The 16,894-nt window shown below is 56.6% G+C and overlaps 1 protein-coding gene across 3 annotated transcripts; it reads left to right on the top strand.

Moving 5' to 3' along the window:
- The first annotated feature begins 1,237 nt into the window (after nucleotides 1–1,237).
- On the top strand, nucleotides 1,238–16,234 carry GHRHR (growth hormone releasing hormone receptor). 3 transcript variants are annotated; one of them, XM_047763774.1, is made up of 14 exons: nucleotides 1,238–1,394; nucleotides 5,703–5,805; nucleotides 5,933–6,040; nucleotides 6,679–6,776; nucleotides 7,905–8,002; nucleotides 8,742–8,874; nucleotides 10,271–10,424; nucleotides 10,716–10,776; nucleotides 11,384–11,453; nucleotides 12,138–12,229; nucleotides 12,746–12,875; nucleotides 13,427–13,468; nucleotides 14,956–15,060; nucleotides 15,835–16,234. In XM_047763774.1, the coding sequence occupies exons 1-14, from the start codon at nucleotides 1,338–1,340 to the stop codon at nucleotides 15,937–15,939; spliced, it is 1,356 nt and encodes a 451-aa protein (XP_047619730.1). In that variant the 5' UTR covers nucleotides 1,238–1,337; the 3' UTR covers nucleotides 15,940–16,234. The 3 variants fall into 3 exon arrangements, with proteins under 3 accessions (XP_047619730.1, XP_047619731.1, XP_047619729.1); XM_047763775.1 differs by lacking the exon at nucleotides 15,835–16,234 and having other exon boundaries at nucleotides 14,956–15,377; XM_047763773.1 differs by lacking the exons at nucleotides 1,238–1,394; nucleotides 15,835–16,234 and having other exon boundaries at nucleotides 5,097–5,805; nucleotides 14,956–15,377.
- Nucleotides 16,235–16,894: the final 660 nt, after the last annotated feature.

The following is a 16,894-nucleotide window of genomic DNA, read 5'->3' as shown; positions in this document are numbered from 1 at the left end:
GCCCAACAGCCTCTGGGAATGCAGAGCTTCTCACAGATGTCTGCACCTGCCAGGTACTGATCCAGGGTAATGCAGAGCCCTGTCTCTAGCTTGGCCAGTTGGGATCCTATACCATCTCTCTCTCTCTCTCTCTCTCTTTTTCTCTCTCTCCCTATATGTATATTTTGTCTTTTTAGGCCGTACCCACAGCGTATGGACGTTCCCAGGCTAGGGGTGGGATAGGAGCTGCAGCTCCTGGCCTACCCCACAGCCATAGTAATGCCAGATCCGAGCTATGTCTGTGACCTACACCACAGCTCATGGCAACACTGGATCTTTAACCCACGGAGCAAGGCCAGGGATTGAACCCGCATCCTCATGGATATTTGTTGGGTTCGTTTCTGCTGAGCCACAACGGGAACTCCAGGATCCCACATTTTAAAGTCTAAAACTGTAATAAAAACGACTGAGTAATGAATATTCCAAAGAATCTGAGCTGCTGGGTAGGTCCTCTTGTTTCTGACCCTGATAACAGTGGTTTTGCCCCATGCAGGATGGCTCAGCTCCATGAATCTTCTTGCATGCTTCTGGTTTACCCCTAATGCCGTAGGACTGCTGGAAAGATTCTGATTAGCCCCCACAGGAAGTCCAGAGCCTTGGTCTCTGCAGACTTCATCTCACCATGCAGGCTGGCCTTCCTGCTGGGAGTGGAACCGAGGTTTTGCTGGTACATCGGCTTCCTGGCCAGCCCATGGAGGTGCTTCATGTGGCTTCACTGCCTTTTCTGAGCTCATTCCCACTTTCCAGCCTCCATGGACACCCTACCCCTACCTCCGCTGGGTCCCCTGGACGCTGAGCCAACCCTCCAGCCCTATGAATGAGGCTGTGATCACAGCCAAACTGGAAGCTCCCTGAGGGTGGACCCAGGTCTTTTCCGAGTCGCCTTCGCTTTCGGGGGGATCTGCAGGGTGGGCTGCAGAGGGCTGGGCTCAGAGCAGAAAATATTGATTTTCTTGGGCAAGAGGTGTCCTGGGGCTGTCATTTCTCTGTGATCTTGGGATGAGGGCAGACACAGGCCAGCTTACAGACAGAGTGGAAGGGGACTTGTGAGGGGTTCAACCCCTTCCTGCTGGGGACATGGAGTCCCGCCCCAAGGCCAGGGCTGAGCTGGGCACAGTGTCCTGCGATCCTGGTGAATATTCAGCTGGTTCTGTCCCCTTTGCTGGCTCCTGCCTATTCAAACAGCCACCCAGGAAAGGGAGGCAGAGGGGGTGCTGGCGGCGGCGGCAGCGGGGACGGTGCGGGGAAGTCTGGGGCTCACGGAGGCTGACCCAGGGGACAGAGGCCGAGCCACCGCCATGGACAGTGGGGTGTGGGCTGCCTGCATCTTCTGCCTGCTGAGCTCCCTACCAATCGTGAGTAACCAGCTGGGCTGGAGACCTGGGAGCCACAGGGTCCTACTGGGTCTGCCTGGAGGAGATCCCATGCCCTTCCCCAGAACAGGAGTCTCTCTACCAAGCAGGTCACATGGCCTGGAGACATCCTGATACCCACAGCCCCTCTCCTCCCCCAACCCCCTTCCCAGGCAGTCTGCCCACCCCTGAGATGCTGAACTAAGTTCCCCTCCCCGTTGCTGCCCCCAGGGTCTGTCTGTGCCCACTGGGGCCACCAGACTGTCTGCCCCAAGACACACCTGTACGTCCCTTCACACCCCAAGTCCCCCCCACACCCCTTCCTAGATAGACTCTCCTGCGTCCTCCCTACCCCACGGCCCCGGAAGCCACACTCCGATTTGGTTGCTTCCTTTGAAGAGGGCTTGGCGGGGACTGAGTGGGCCTGGGGACGAAGTGGACAACTGCTCCCCTCCAGCATCTGGGGGACTCTTCCTCGTAGGATGCGCCCCGGAGCTGGGGAGACTCATGACATCGTGTATTGCTCAGAAGTCTAGAAAGCTGGAGGCCAGGAGGGGGCTCATCTGAATGTACCCCTCCAGCATGCTTTCCCGGAGTTCACACAGTGACAGGGACAATGTGGGGACCAGCACAAGAGACACAGAGAGTGTGTGTGTGTGTGTGTGTGTGTGGGTGTGGGTGAGTGTGTGTTGGGAGGCTTCCCCGCCTCCTGTGCATTGAACGCCACCTCCCCCGCTCCTTGCCTGGCCGTCGGACCTGAATCCTGGCACCGAGAAACTAGCTCTGTGACCTGAGCAAGCTCCCTCGCTTCCTGAACCTCACTTCTCTCGTAAAAGACAAAAATAATGTCTACTCACCAGGGCTGTTGTGTACGGAGTGGGATCTGACTTGTCACAGGCTGAGCGTGGGGGGGCAACAGGGGCACCTCTCGCTGCCCTCCCCTGGGCATCGGGGCTCCTCCCTCTCACCTGCGTGCCCCATGGTCAATGCTGTGTTTTGGGGACGGGAGGCTGAGAGCCTGCGGGGGTCCTTCAGGAGCTGGTGCCAGTGTCATGGCCAGCACTAAATGACAGTGTGGCCTCCATCTGCCACAGACCCCAGGTCAGATGTCGTCACAGTCCTCAAGGCCAAGGTGTGCAGGGTGACAGGGGGTCCAGCAGGTGCATTTGGGTCAGTCTAGAAAGGGCCCTCCCCCACCCCAAGGGTCATTAGTTGGGCATCCCTCAATTTTCCTTATTTTAGGAAATGTGGGGGCTGCCTGTCTACCCTTTTGGTGGGATGCCTCCCACTAGGGGCCCTCGTTCCTTTGGCCTCCGTGGTTGCCTAGTCAGGCCCCGAGAAGGAGCTCCAGGAAGGGCGGGGCTCCCGGCGAGGAGAGCAGGGGAGGGCAGAAGGAGCCCGCAGCTCTGGGAGCACCCAGGCTACAGCTCAGCTGGCTGTGCAAGGCAGTCGTCCCATGCCAGGCCCACCTGCCCTCCCCACCTGCCCGGTTCCAACAACCAGACTGCTGGGGCGTGCGGGGGAGATGTGGGAGAGGTAAGCCAGGGGCTCTGCTTGGAGATGGCCCCCAGGTCACTGAGTCCTGGGGATGAAGCCAAGAGATGACTCTGGAGCACCACCAGACTGGAGCCATGGAACCTGGGCAGCAGGTGGAATAGGCAACCTGTAGGCCCAGGGGCCCAAGCAGGAAGTGGCAGAGCTGAACCCCAGCTGGACGTGGAGGGCCAGGGTCAGCAGCTCAGGAAGGGGCAGGCCTGGTCGGGGGAGCCTACTTACTGGGCTGGGTCTCCCGGTCCTCTGCTCGCTCACTGGCCTGTGGTGAGGGCCCCGGGTCCTCCTCTGTGGTCACGCACTGTCCATTGTCCTCAGTGCAGTGTTTGAAGTCCTGCCTCTCTGACCCCAGCCCCTGTCTTACAACCACTGCCCTCTTCACTGTGCCTGGAGTTCTGTCCAAGGACACTGGGAATTAATTCAACACCTGCTGACACGGACTCTGGGCCAGACGCTGTGGACTCGTGTGTGCACGTGTGTGTCTGGGGCACGCGCACCTGAGGATGCCATGGGGAGGGCCCCCCGCTCCCGCAGCCGGGGTGGGTCTCCCCTTCCCGCTCTGCGCACATGCTGTTTTCTTTGTCCCGAATGCCTTTTTCTTCACCACTTAAAAGCTCCCTTTTCTTCAGGTCTGGCTCCAATGCCCGCTCGTCAGTCCCTGTGAGCAGGGACCCCCTCCGACCGTGTCTGTCCTGCCTCTGATCAGGTTGTGTTGGGTCTGTTGGGACAGAGTCTCAGCTGCTCTCCTCACTCCATCCCCCGCCCCATCCGGTGAATCCCTGGGGACGGAAATTTACACTGGTCGACTTCCATGTGCGTGTCAGACACAAATATGGACCACGTCCACGGTGTAAGGAGCGTGTCTGGTAAACGTGGGCTCCTCACGTGGGTCTGTTTGGGGCCATGGGGTATTGGACAGGCCCCTTCAGTCTTGCCCAAGCTCTGGGGCGGTGGAAGGGAGAGGTGTTAAGAATTCCTGCCTTTGACTGCCAGCTCCCCGGAGACCTTGTTAAAATGCGGAGTCCTAGATCCAGCTGCAGATCTCTGCGTGTTCTTGGCTCCATCCCAAACAATCTCCAGCTGGACCACGGGGCAAACTTGCAGAAATACTGCTAGGGGATTTCCAGAAAAACAGCTTGTTTTCCAGCATCCAGAGAGCATTTCCTGTGGTCACGGGGTTGCACCAGCCTCTGGGGGAACTCCCGAAATGAATCCTTCAGGGTCACCAAGCTACACACCGTAACTACTCCTCCAGAGTTCCCGTTGTGGTTCAGCAGGTTATGAACCCAAAGCGTATCCATGAGGATGTGGGTTCGATCCCTGGCCTCACTCAGTGGATTAAGGATCTGGTGTTGCCACAAGCTGCAGCAGAGGTTGAGGATGCAGCTCGGATCAGGCCTTGCTGTGGCTGTGGTATAGGTGGGAGGCTGCAGATTTGATTCAGCCTCTAGCCTGGGAACTTCCATAGGCCACGGATGCAGCCCTAAAAAGAAAGAGAAAAGGTAAATTATTCCTCCATCAATCTACCCATTGCTCACCCATCCTTTTTTTTTTTTTTCATGTCCACATCCATCCAGCCAGCAAAGCTCGAGACAAAGGCATCTGTGAGGTGGTTGTATGAGTTTCCGATTGCTACTATAACAAATTAGCCCCAACTCAGTGACCTTACAATTCTGAAGGTCACAAGTCCAAAACGGTTTTAGTGGTTTAAAAATCAAAGTGTTGGCAGGGCTGCATTCCCTTCTGGAGACTGTAGCGGAGAATCCACTTCTTTGCCTTTTCTAGCTTCTATTTTTTTTTTTCCTGTAAGGGCCACACCTGTAGCATATGGAGGTTCCCAGGCTAGGGGTTGAATTGGAGCTGCAGCTGCCAGCCTACACCACAGCCACAGCAATGTGGGATCCAAACCACGTCTGTAACCTACACCGCAGCTCACGGCAATGCCAATCCCCAACCCATTGAGCAAGGCCAGGGATCGAACCCCCATCCTCATGGATACTAGTCGGATTCCTTTCTGCTGCGTCACTGTGGGAACTCGACCTGCCCAGCTTCTAGATGCCGGCTGCATCCTTGGCTCATGGTCCCCTTCCTCCACCTTCAAAGCCAGCAGTGTGGGATCTTCCTCTCCCTGTCTCTCTCTTTTACACACACACACACACACCCCTCTGCCTCTGTCATTGCATCTCCTTATCTGACTCTGATGCTCCTGCTTCGCTCTTGTGAAGACCCCAGTGATTATATTGGGTCCACCCAGCTCATCAGGATGACCCCTCTGTCATCAGATTCTTAGCTTCATCACTTCTGCAAAGGTTTTGTCAGGTCGCCTAGTCACAGGTTTCAGGGATTCGGACGTGGACATATGGGGAGGCCGTGACTCTGCCCACCAGGGTGGTTTGCACAGAATTATTTTCAGGGAGCAGGAGCTCGGAGCAGAGGAGGAAAAGAAGGAAGGGAAAAAGACCGTTGTGCGGATGCCTTCTCGAGTCGACCATCTCCGTGAGATCTTCTGAAGTCTTTAATGTGCTCGGGAGCTACTTCCATGCGATGAAAAGGGGAAGGATCCACCCAGCTCTCTATCTGCTCACCCTCCCTTCCTTCTTGCCCGCCTTTCATCCAGATACCCACTTAGTAGGTCTGGACGCGCTTCGGTGCAGGGCCACAGAGATGAATCGGACTTTACCTCTGTCCTCAGGTCCTTTGATCAGCAAGCCCAGAGGAAGCCCCCGGCTGGCAGGCTCATCCGTGAACTCTCTCCCACAGGCCTTGGGCCACGTGCACCCGGAATGTGACTTCATCACCCAGCTGAGAGAGGACGAGCGAACTTGTCTACAAGCAGCAGACTGGATGGCCAACTCCTCCTCGGGTACCGGGCTTGGGAGGGAGCAGGGGGCTTGTCGTGGATGTCTTGACCTCCTCCGGCCTCACCACCCAGGACCGTGGACCAGCCTGTCCCTGGCCTGAGTTCTCTCTGTTCCCATCTCGCTGTCCAGGCTGTCCTAGGACCTGGGATGGGCTGTTGTGCTGGCCGACGGCAGGCCCTGGGGAGTGGGTGACCCTCCCCTGCCCGGCTTTCTTCTCTCACTTCAGCTCTGAGCCAGGTGAGGGGGACTGGGTGGGTGCGGGTGGAGGTCAGGTGGTTTCACCGGTGGCGGTGGCGGCGGTGGCGGTGGTGGCAGCAGAGGGTGGCGGACACACCCTGGCTTTGGAGACCCGCGTCCCTCCCCTGTCTTTCCCTGTGACCTCCCAGCCCTCCATCTCCTGACCTGTGACAGTGCTGTGCGCAGGGCCTGGCACCCAGGAAATGTTCTCTGGATGTGCCCTGGCGGCGGGGGCTGGCTCTGCGGGGGAGGGGCACAGCCTTTCTGACTCTAAGATGCTATTGGCTGCCTGGAGGGGGCCGGTGCAAGGGGCCCCCACTTTGCACCCCCCTCCCGGGCCTGGGTGTCTGGGTGGACCGTCCTTCCAGAGGCCGAAAGGGCCTCCTTTGTCCGGCTTGTCCTTAGAACGCTGGGCCCGAATGCGCTACTCTGCGTCTCGGGGAGGCATTCTCTCAGTTAATAGATGGTGAATCTGGGGCCAGCAAGGGTCTCAGAAGGTGTCCCAGGCAGCTGGGCCCAGACCCCAGGCCTCTGAAGATAAGGCTCCCCCCTCTCTGCCGTGGAGAGGGGCCGTCCTGGGGCAAGGGGAGGGGTGCCCTGACCAGACCTCTGATTCCCACCCCCCTCATGCCTCCCAGGGGCCCTGAAGCGGGACTGCACCACCACGGGCTGGTCTGAGCCCTTCCCGCCGTATCCCGAGGCTTGCCCTGTGCCCCTGGAGCTGCTAACTGATGAGGTAAGAGGCTCCTGGCATCTTGGAGGCAGGGTTGCTGTGGATGTTTGTTTGGGTGGTGGGCGCACAAAGGTAGGGTCCCCAGGTCGCCTGTAGGCAGCGGGTTGGAATATTCATCAGCACTTTTCCAGAAGCTGGTAGTGTCTGGAGGAGAGGGGTCTTGGGCTCACTTGCTCAAGGGTGACAGGTGGGATGTGCTCTTAGGATGGAGGGGGAGGCAGAGGATGGGGTGGGAGATGTGCTGGCCGCTGTCCCCTGGTCTCCTTGGCGTACCCTCTCTGTGCCCTGACCCCCAGGACGGGGTGCTTGGAGCACTTCTGGGAAACAAAACCCCTGGTGGCCCTGGGCAAGTTCCTTGACCTCTCTGGTCCTCAGTCTGTGGGCTGGTGTGCACAACTGTGGGCAAGGGAGGAAGACTGAAGCCTGGGGTGGTGGCAGTGACCCTGATCCAGCCGGCACACCCCAACTTCTGAATTGAGCAGGGCCTCTGCCAGATGCTTCTCACCCATAATCCTGTATCTCTTCCCCTCCAGCCCCCACCCCAGCCCTGGAGGTGAAGCAGGAGTCTGACCGTCTGTCAGATGAAAAGACTGGATCAGGGAGGGGTGGTGGTTGCCTGTATCCCTCGGGGTTGCTGGATCCCTGCTCCCCTCTCCGCCCCCGCAGCTGGCCCCTCTCCATGTTTGTCTCTGGGGTCCAGGCTGACTTTGATTGATCCAAATCCTTGACCAGGGGAAGAGCTTTTCCTTGCATCTCTCCCTGGCTATCCCCTTTATTTGGGGTCTTTGTGTTCCCAGGCCGGGAACAAGCTGGATGTCAATAAACCAGCCTCGTTTCCTCCTGAGCGCTGTGGGTCCCCGGGGAGGCAGTTTCTGCAGCAGCTGTTGCCCACCTCCCTGAGTAGCAATGACAGGCAGCTCGCCTGCTCCATCCCTGCCTCCTCCCTCACCAGCCGACAGGCTGCAAACAAATGCTTCAGCTCCCGAGGGGCCTTGCCTGGTCCCCACAGATGCTCCTGCCCCCACAGCAGCAGTTTGGGGTTAGAATCGAAAGCTTCGCTTGCTTGACTGTCAAGCCTCCTTTTCCCCAAGGACCCAGTTGCTGAGATACCTCCGTCTCCACCCTCCCCAGAAATCCTACTTCTCCACTGTGAGAATCGTCTACACCACGGGCCACAGCGTCTCTGCCGTGGCCCTCTTCGTGGCCATCGCCATCCTGGTTGCTCTCAGGTTCGCCGTCCTCACCACCTGCTCCAGGACCTTCGCTGCCTCCCCGTCGCCCATGGCGGCAAACTTAAATCCTGGAGATACTCAAGATGCTCCCAGATCTGGCGCCTCTTTCTAACCTTTCCTTTCCTTCCCCGCGAGCCGACCCATCCCTTCACACTCCAGGGCCGACTCCCTCCTCTGTGCCTTTGCTCGTGTGGAATTTATTTGTCTGGGAAGGCCCGCCTCCTTCTTCCTCAGTGTCTTCCCACCTGTTAAAATCCAAAGCTCAGTGCGCCTCTGCCTTCAGCTCCTCTGCATCTCTTCGGTGAAGCCCTTCTGGACCATGTTGGTTCCTTTGACTTTTGCCCACTTAAAGCCCCCCAGACTTCCGAGTCTGAGCCCCCCCCGCCCCCCAGCCTGTCTCCTGGGGATGGGCTTCACCTCTCTGATCAGCCACCCCACCCCCCACCCCCGGGTGGTACCCTGTCGTTTCTGCCTCTGTCCTCCAGACTCTGAGCTCCCTGAGGGCAGGGACGGCTATTCTCTGTCGCCTCACCTACCCTGAGCCCAGCCATCCTGCACGGGTAAAGCTGAAGCCTCGAGTTCAGCACAAGTGGATCCAATCCAATCTGATCTGATCCTAGCCAAGCCAATTTGATTCACCTCCTCACCTGCTCAGCCTCCCCAAGCCTGCTCTGAGCACACCAGAAGCCCGTCTCCCACCTTGCGTCCTGTCCCCCCCACCCCCCACCCCCTCCAGGAGGCTCCACTGCCCCAGGAATTACATCCACAGCCAGCTGTTCGCCACCTTTATCCTCAAGGCAGGAGCTGTGTTCTTGAAAGACGCCGCCCTCTTTCACAGCGAGAACACGGACCACTGCAGCTTCTCCACGGTACCAGCCAGGGTTGGGGGTGCCGGTGGGGGTGCGGGAGAGGAGGATAGATAAGGTTGTAGATGTGCCTGCTGGTCCAGTCCCCTGGGGCCCTGGCCTGGCCAGTGACAGAGCAGGAAATCACCCCTCCCCCTTCCCGCCCCTCTTTGGGGTCAAGTCCTAAGTCCCCCTGCCATTTCCTGGACCGTGCCGTCCACCCCATTTCCCTTATTCCACACTCTGCTCTATATTCCCTCCCCCTATTCCATGGCTCATCCCTTACTCCAGCCTGGACCACGTTCCGCTCCACCCGGACTTTCCGCTTCGCCCTCCCTCTGAGCAGGTCTCTCTGTGCTGCGTGTGGGTATGTGAGGGGCTTGCAGATGCCCCCAAGGGGCCAAAGAGAACAGATTGTACCAGATTATGGGGCTGGCAGGGAGACAGAGCTGACAGCTGGGAGAGGACAGGCGAGGGCTTCAGGAAGGAGATGGCTTTGGAGCTGGTTGGGCAGCGATGATGCAGAAGGACCGGGGAGGAGCCGGGTGAAGCAGCCCCTGCAGACAAGAGAGGCTGGGGCAAGTCCAAGAACTGGGGAGTCCTAACAGGGGCTGGGAGGCGAGTGAATGAGAAGAGGTGGAAAATAAAGGGAGGTGGGTTGCGTGTGGAGGCCCAGCGCTTAGTAGGTCCTCTGACACTGTGCTCGAGACGAACAGATACGTGAGTGAACCAGCGCATGCCCTTCATTCATCAGGGAAGGAAATTACAATATAGATGGAGCACTTATATGCCAGGCATTACGCTAAACGCTCTGCATCTCTTATCTCCTTTTATTTCCTACCTATATTTTCATTTTTGTCCCGTTTGTAGATGAGGGATAATTGGCGATGTCACCCAGCTGCTGAGTGGTGGGAGTGGGACCCAGCCTGGGCCATCTAAGCTCGGAGGCCATGCCTCTCACCCTGACAGATGAGCAGAGTCGAGCTGTGAATGAATGCATGTGTGGGTGCCGGCGCGAACAGCGGCCGAATGGAGCCGTGTGTGAATGAATGGCCTTCCATGTCCTCAGCTCTAGGGCTTGACTTGAGCTCAGGAGAGAAGGGGCGAGAACGCAACTAGTAGCCATTCGTGTAAATTTCCATTTAATCTTTCTGAGGCCACCATGAGCTAGGAATCGGGTTTTTCCTTTTACAGATGAAAAGCTAAGGCGTGGGGAGGGTACCCAGACGATACACAGGGAGGGACCCAGGCTGTCTGGACCTCAAATGTGTGTCTTAACCACCACATCACACCACCGCATCCCCTCTGGGGCAGCCCAAGCTGGAGCAGCCCTGGAGACTCAGGGCCTGAGTGGGGTGGGGAGACTGGGTGGGGCTCCAGTGGGCGTCCCGGCTCTGAAGCACCCGGCCCTGGCCCGCAGGTTCTGTGCAAGGTCTCTGTGGCCACCTCCCATTTCGCCACCATGACCAACTTCAGCTGGCTGCTGGCAGAAGCTGTCTACCTGACCTGCCTCTTGGCCTCTACGTCACCCAGCACGAGGAGGGCCTTCTGGTGGCTGGTCCTCGCTGGCTGGGGTGAGCATCCAGCCTAGGTTGGGCACTGTGGGGGTGGCAGGGAGGGGTGGAGGATGCCCAGGATAGGCACACAAAGGTCGCTTCAGCTCACTCATGGTGGCCCCAAGGCCCGGAGTGGGGAAGGGCAGCTTGTAATCCTACAGCAAGTGTTGGAGCTTGGGGCCACGTCCACAGCCTCTGAGCTCTTGCCTGGTCTAGCCTCCACAGTGCCCCCGTGGCTGGCAGTGGAGGTGGGAGGCAGGTGCTGGATGGAGAGCAGACCCCTTACTCGCGTCTTCTCTGTACCCGCAGGGCTTCCCCTGCTCTTCACTGGCACGTGGGTGGGTTGCAAGTTGGCCTTTGAGGATGTTGCGTGAGTCTGCGTGATCCCCTCGTCCCCTCTGTCCCGGGTTCCCATGGGCTGTGAATTGGACATTCAGGCAACGTGGCTGTTGTTCAACCTGGGGAGAGAGAAGGAGCTCTCTCCTGCTCCTGCTCCTGCCTTCAGGGAATCCCCAGGCCTGAGGGTGGGGAGACATGGTCCGTGGACAGCACTGAAGGGGCCTGAGCCCCGGCAGGAAGGGGGTGCAGAGGCTCAGGGCGCCAGGGCTCCGGGAGAGGCACGGGTAGGGGGCTGTCAGTGGGGGCTTCTTGGAACAGAGGAGGAAGTGTTGAGGCTGTAAGAAGGCAGCAGACAGACTGATTTTTGAGAAACTCACCTTCAAGGTGGAGAGAAAGGGTGAGTCCAGCTTGGATTGGGGTGCTCCTTCGGAAAGGTTCTAAATGTCCGGGAGAGAAGATAAGGCTGGACGGTAGGGCATGAGGCTAGAAGACCCAAATTCCAGAATGAGGAACCTAACGGCCAGCAGGCAGAGAGAAGAGAGGAGGGAGCAGCATGGGTACCTCCAGAAAAGGGTTTTGCAGCACCTGCCCGCATGGCACCCCTGCATCTGTCCTAGCCTGGCCTCTCCTCTCCCCAGGTGCTGGGACCTGGACGACAGCTCCCCCTACTGGTGGATCATCAAAGGGCCCATCGTCCTCTCTGTGGGGGTCAGTGCCTGAGACTGGTGGCCTCTGCTTTTTTCAGCCTACCGCCCTGGGTCCACCGAGCAGCCATACACAGCAGGAAACACGACTCCAGGCTGGGAGTCCCGACACCCAGGTTCCAGCCTGGCTCTGCCACAGATTCTCTGTGCAGCCTCTCTGGACCTCAAGAGCCCGTTGGTAGAACCAGTGCTTCCAGCTCAGAGTTTTGATGAGTCTGTGCCCTGGTTTCAGATCACCTACTACTGCAGTGAGGCTGGGCTGTGGGGGTAGACGGCATGGCTGCTGAAACGCTTACCTGCTCCCATGCAGAAGACAGAGCATCCAGGACTGGTTTGCGTGGCCTGGGTGAATGTACACATTTTTGTCAGTTTTGCAATTGTGCAAAGTGAAGGCCACAGGCTTTGTGCCAGCAAAGAGCCTGAGAGGTGCCGGAGGCAGGATGGCAAGGCCTGACCTCCCACCCTGGTCCCATGACTGGAGAGGGAGGACGACCCTGAGCTCCTGAGTCCTTGAACCCCACATGGGACTTCCTAGTCACTAGGTGACCAGGTCAAGGTCTAGAGCAGTGATCTGCACATCCCCGCCTCTCAGGGACTTGAGGTTCCTGGGCCCCAAAGAGGCCCCACCCCCGGCCATTGGAGTCACCCTGATCCTTGCTTTCCACCTTCCTGCACCTCTATTTTCCAGGTGAACTTTGGGCTTTTTCTCAATATTATCCGCATCCTGCTGAGGAAACTGGAGCCAGCTCAGGGCAGCCTTCACACCCAGCCTCAGTACTGGTAAAGAGTGTGTGTGTGTGTGTGTGTGTGTGTGTGTGTGTTTTGGGGGATTATGGGGACAAAACTGGAGCAGGAGTCAGCATGGTTCCTTTTTGATTCACGATTAGGCATTTGTGATCCTGGTCCTATGATTCTTACCATGTACCCAGAGAGAGAATGGATCTGGCCCCTGCCCTCTGGGACATCACAGCATAGGAAGTGTGGGGGCTCCAAACAGCCAGTTACCAGGCCAGACAGGCTGATGAGTGCTGAGATCAATTTCACTAGGCGCCTCCTGAAGGAGATCCTTTTAAAATAGATGGTGCAGTTTGGGGTGCAATCAAGGAAGACTTCCCGGAGGAAGTGTCTTTGAACTAGATGCACAGACTTGACTGGAATACATTGAGACAAGAGCATTTGGCAGAGAGAACCTTAGACTCCAGGGGTCCGAGGTAAAGAACACCAGTGGGAAGTGAAAGGAGGCAGGGGGCATGTAGGTGTTTCTAATTCCAGCCCTGGGCTTGTCTTCTTCTGCAGGCGTCTCTCCAAGTCAACCCTTCTCCTCATCCCGCTGTTCGGAAGTCACTACGTCATCTTCAACTTCTTGCCTGACAGTGCTGGCCTGGGCATCCGCCTCCCCCTGGAGCTGGGACTGGGCTCCTTCCAGGTGAGGCCCCCAGGCACTCACTCCTTCCCTCTGAGTCGTTGGCAGGAGGCAGGTGCTCCCATCCATGGGCCGGGTTGACTTCACGGTAGGGTCAGGGTGACTAGGCTGGCTATTCTTCCTTCCAGCCACTTGCCATTCATTCAGCTGCCCGCCAGGCTGCTCCTCTTCCATCCTTCCATGTCTCTATTCGTTCAACTACACCTGCACATATCTGTCCAACCATCCTCCCATCTCTCCGTCCATCCACCCAGTCCATTCAATATATACCGAGCACCTATTATGTGCCAGGCTCTTTGCTTAATACTGGGCGATGCAGGAATAAAGAACATCAGAGAAATGGGCCACTGGGGCCCACAGTACAGCCTTGGCCGTCTTGCTGTGACAGTTACATGTGACAACACACCTGGCACATAGTAAGTGACGAACACACCTTCTTCCCCTTTCCCCAAAGACCTGGCTCAAGCCATAGCCTGGCGGTGGGTGAAAAGGTAGTAGGAAGACACCTCGAGGCCTGGCCAAGGTGACAGGCCCCTTTTTCTTTGGCCCCGCAGGGCTTCATTGTTGCCATCCTGTACTGCTTCCTCAACCAAGAGGTATGTGACCCTTCAGGCTGTCCTTACTCATTAAGGCTTAGCTCTCACCAGTCTTACGTCCTCCCTCCCCCTCCTGTCCAGCCCCTGTTAATCCCAGCTCAGGCCAAACCTCCAGTTCTGCAGTCCTTCCTGGGAGTCTGTTCTGAGCTTCTGGATCAAGCTAAACCTGAATACTTCCTATAAACATCTTTTATCCATCCCTTCTCTGGGCTGGGCCAAGTTTACTGTCCATTCAACAGGAAGTGGAAGAGGCCTTTCAGGGATCATAAGAGGGATGGGGGGGGTAAAGGGATCCCTTAATTCTGTGTTCCTAAAATTGAACAAAAAGGAGAGTGGGGGAACAAACAAGTCAGTTCCTGGAGAGACAGAGAGGAGACAGAGAGGAATCAAGAAAGCCAGAGGTAGACATACAAAGTCTAGGGAGATAGATTCAGGTGCAGAGCCAGGGAGGACGGTGGAGGGCAGGGCACTGGAGGAGAGACGCACAAAAACCCAGACCGAGCAGAGGTGGACAAACATGTGAAGAGACAGGATAGATGGTGTCGGTGTTCTTGCAGAATGATGGAGAGATGGCAGAGAGGAGCCAATTAGAACATCCCGCCCAGAAGACACTCGACACTTTCCCTTTAGGACAGACTTGCTTTATGGGGAGAAGTGGGGAATTTGAACTCAGTGCCCCAGATGACATCTGAAAAAAGGGATTCCACAGAAATGTGTCGAGGGATCTGTTCCAGGAAGCAGGTTTGAGGGCCAGACAGTTACATGCCTCTGGAGACAGGGAGCTTACTACCTCTCAACAGTTGTCAGGAAGCTCACTTTTATGTTGGACAGAAGAGAATATATCTCCCTTTTGCCTTTTGTCACCGCTTAGGCTCATCTTTGTCAGAAAGGTCACAGCCTCTCTGCTCCCTCTGCCCACCGGAGCCCCCTTGGAGATGTGAAACTGCAGACATTACCCCCAACCCCCTGCACTTCCCAAATGGCTTTTTTTTTTTTTCACTTATTCTCAGTACCCTCAACTGCGACTCCTCAGAAAGAGTTTGGAGGCTTCACTTCCTTCAGGTCGTGTCCTCTGGACAGGCTCCCAGTGGCCACAATTCAGCTCAGTGGGCAGGGGCCGGACTGAGCCCCAGAACAGGGTCTCAGCTATTTGGAGAAGACAGAGTAGGTTTTTTTTTTTTTTTTTTTTACCAGAAACTCAAATAAAGCACCCATAAATATCTTTAACTGGGCCTAGACAAAGGCAGTGCTAAAAGGCAGAAAAAAGAGTGGAAGGGAATGGTCAGAAATACTCCCAGGAAGGAGGAAGTAATATCCTCCAGAGACAGTACTTAGCAGTGGCTGCGGCCAACCATAGCTTCTCCTGCCCCAGAAACCCCTGTCTCTGTTTCTCCCGCATGGTCTCTCCCTGTGCTCTCAGCCCCACTGGGGTTGAGTAAAGAAGCAGCCAAGGGACCTCCCTAACATCCTCCCTGTTTTCCTTGGAGGTGAGGACTGAGATCTCACGGAGGTGGCATGGCCATGACCCTGAACTTCTGCCAGCCTGGAGGACTCATGCCAAATGGGCAAAGCCTTCCCGCTCAAGGGCGAAGGTGCTGACAACTGTGTGCTAAGCTGCCCTTGTCACACACCTGGAATCCACACCTGAACGTGGGCAGCGGCTTGGGTCCACCCTCCTCCAGAGGAGGGGGACCAGCCCCTTGCCCCCCAGGAACCCTCCATTCGTGCCCTTGCCCAGGCTGCAGTCCAGCCCTTCTTTCCTGTCCTGCCTCTGACTCTTTGGCCTGAGTCCCTGTGTGTCTACCTCTGAAGTCGTTGGTTCCTCTGTCTCTTTTCTTCTCACGTCCCTCCTCCTGGAGTCTGGGCCGGAGCCGAAAGCCAAAGGAGCCAATAAACTTGTAAATGAGTGGATGTGCTTTCGAGTGACTCCATGCGCCTCTGCCAGGGAGGGATCAGTGGGCTTTTCTTCAGACCTCACGCCTTAGTTCATGTCGCATCGCTGTCATTTGTCTGTACTGGGGTCCTCTGGTTTAATGCACTTTAAAAATGTACCCCTTCCATCTCTACCTCCACGCCACTCCCCTCCTCCCACAGGCAAATGTTCCAGCGTGTTCATGTGAATACTTGCATTTCTGTGTTTTCCCGCGAAATGCGTGGTGTGATGCGTGTCTGTACTTTTAATTTACATAAATGCTGTCGGTTGTATGTCTCATCCTGCTTCTAACGTCTTTCCTCCCGGCACGATTCTTGTAAGAGATCCACCCAGGTTGCCGTGGGCGCTCATCTGGTCGCTTGTTTTGACTGCTGTATGGTGCCACGGGGTGTCACCGCCCACGTGTGACCGTCTCATCTCCCCCTGGCTCTAGGTCAGTGAGTGTTCATGTGTTGGGTCTTCCCGCCCCCGAGCCCATGGCGACACATACCCGGGACTGGAAGTGCCGGGTCAGTGGTTGTGCCTTTTCTTGACGTGACAGAGTGGTGCCAGATTGCGCTCCAGAACTCCGGCCAGATCTCCACTCCCACCAGCAGCGCCGCCAACCCTTGGCATTTGCCAGCATTTTAATGTTTGCAAGTCAAATGCGTGTAAAGTGACATCTCCTTGTTGTTTCAATTTGCATTTCTCTGATAACTAATGAGCGCGTCTCTCCTCCTGCCTTGTTAGCCTTTTGGGTTTGTTCTTTTGGAAATGGCTGGGATCTCTTTCCCTCCTTTTCTCTAGGGTGGAGATCCTTCAGTTCTAGATTTTTCTCTTCTATCTTCTCCATTGTGTGCCCTCTGGTGCCCCCAGCCTGCTGCCAGCTGATCGCGCCCCCTCCCCCGCCCCATTAAGAGCCACCGATGCAATAATGGTCATAGTCCACTCCTTCCCCACCCTCCTCCTTGGCAGGAGGGAGGAGGGTGAGAACTGGGTGCTGTCCTTGGGGAGCAGTTTGCTGACTGATGGGCGTAGAGGGAAATTTCAGGATAGCGAACAGGCGGAAATGGCTAGTGCAGGTCAGGACCAAATCTCTCCCATTCTTGGTCTGCTCACAGCAGGTCTGTCCCGCAAAGCTCAGCTCCCCGTGGCCTCTGGGAAGTCTTCCTTCGTCACCCTCACCCTTCCTGCCATTGCCTTGTCTTCTGAAGGCCACCTTCTCCTTTGCAGTCACACGAGGAAGAGAGATGCCTTTGTAAGAAACCCAAGGTCACAGTGTTGACCATGATGCTCACCCACCCAGCACCTTTCTGGTCAGACAAATGCGGCTTGGTCTGAAAACCCTGCCACGCGTTCCCTTCTTCGGCCTCCGATCATGAAATTAGTTCATACTGATTGCAGGGCATTTGGGAGATGTAGAAGCGATTTAAAAAGAAAATAAAAATCAGCTGTATTCTCTTTACCGAACGATAATCACCAGTGATATTTTTGTATGTTTCCTAAAAGATTTT

The sequence above is a fragment of the Phacochoerus africanus genome, chromosome 16 (assembly GCF_016906955.1).
Source record: "Phacochoerus africanus isolate WHEZ1 chromosome 16, ROS_Pafr_v1, whole genome shotgun sequence".
Classification (NCBI taxonomy): domain Eukaryota; kingdom Metazoa; phylum Chordata; class Mammalia; order Artiodactyla; family Suidae; genus Phacochoerus; species Phacochoerus africanus.
The sequence above is the reverse complement of the archived record's forward strand: the minus strand, read 5'-3'. Positions and strand labels throughout refer to the sequence as shown.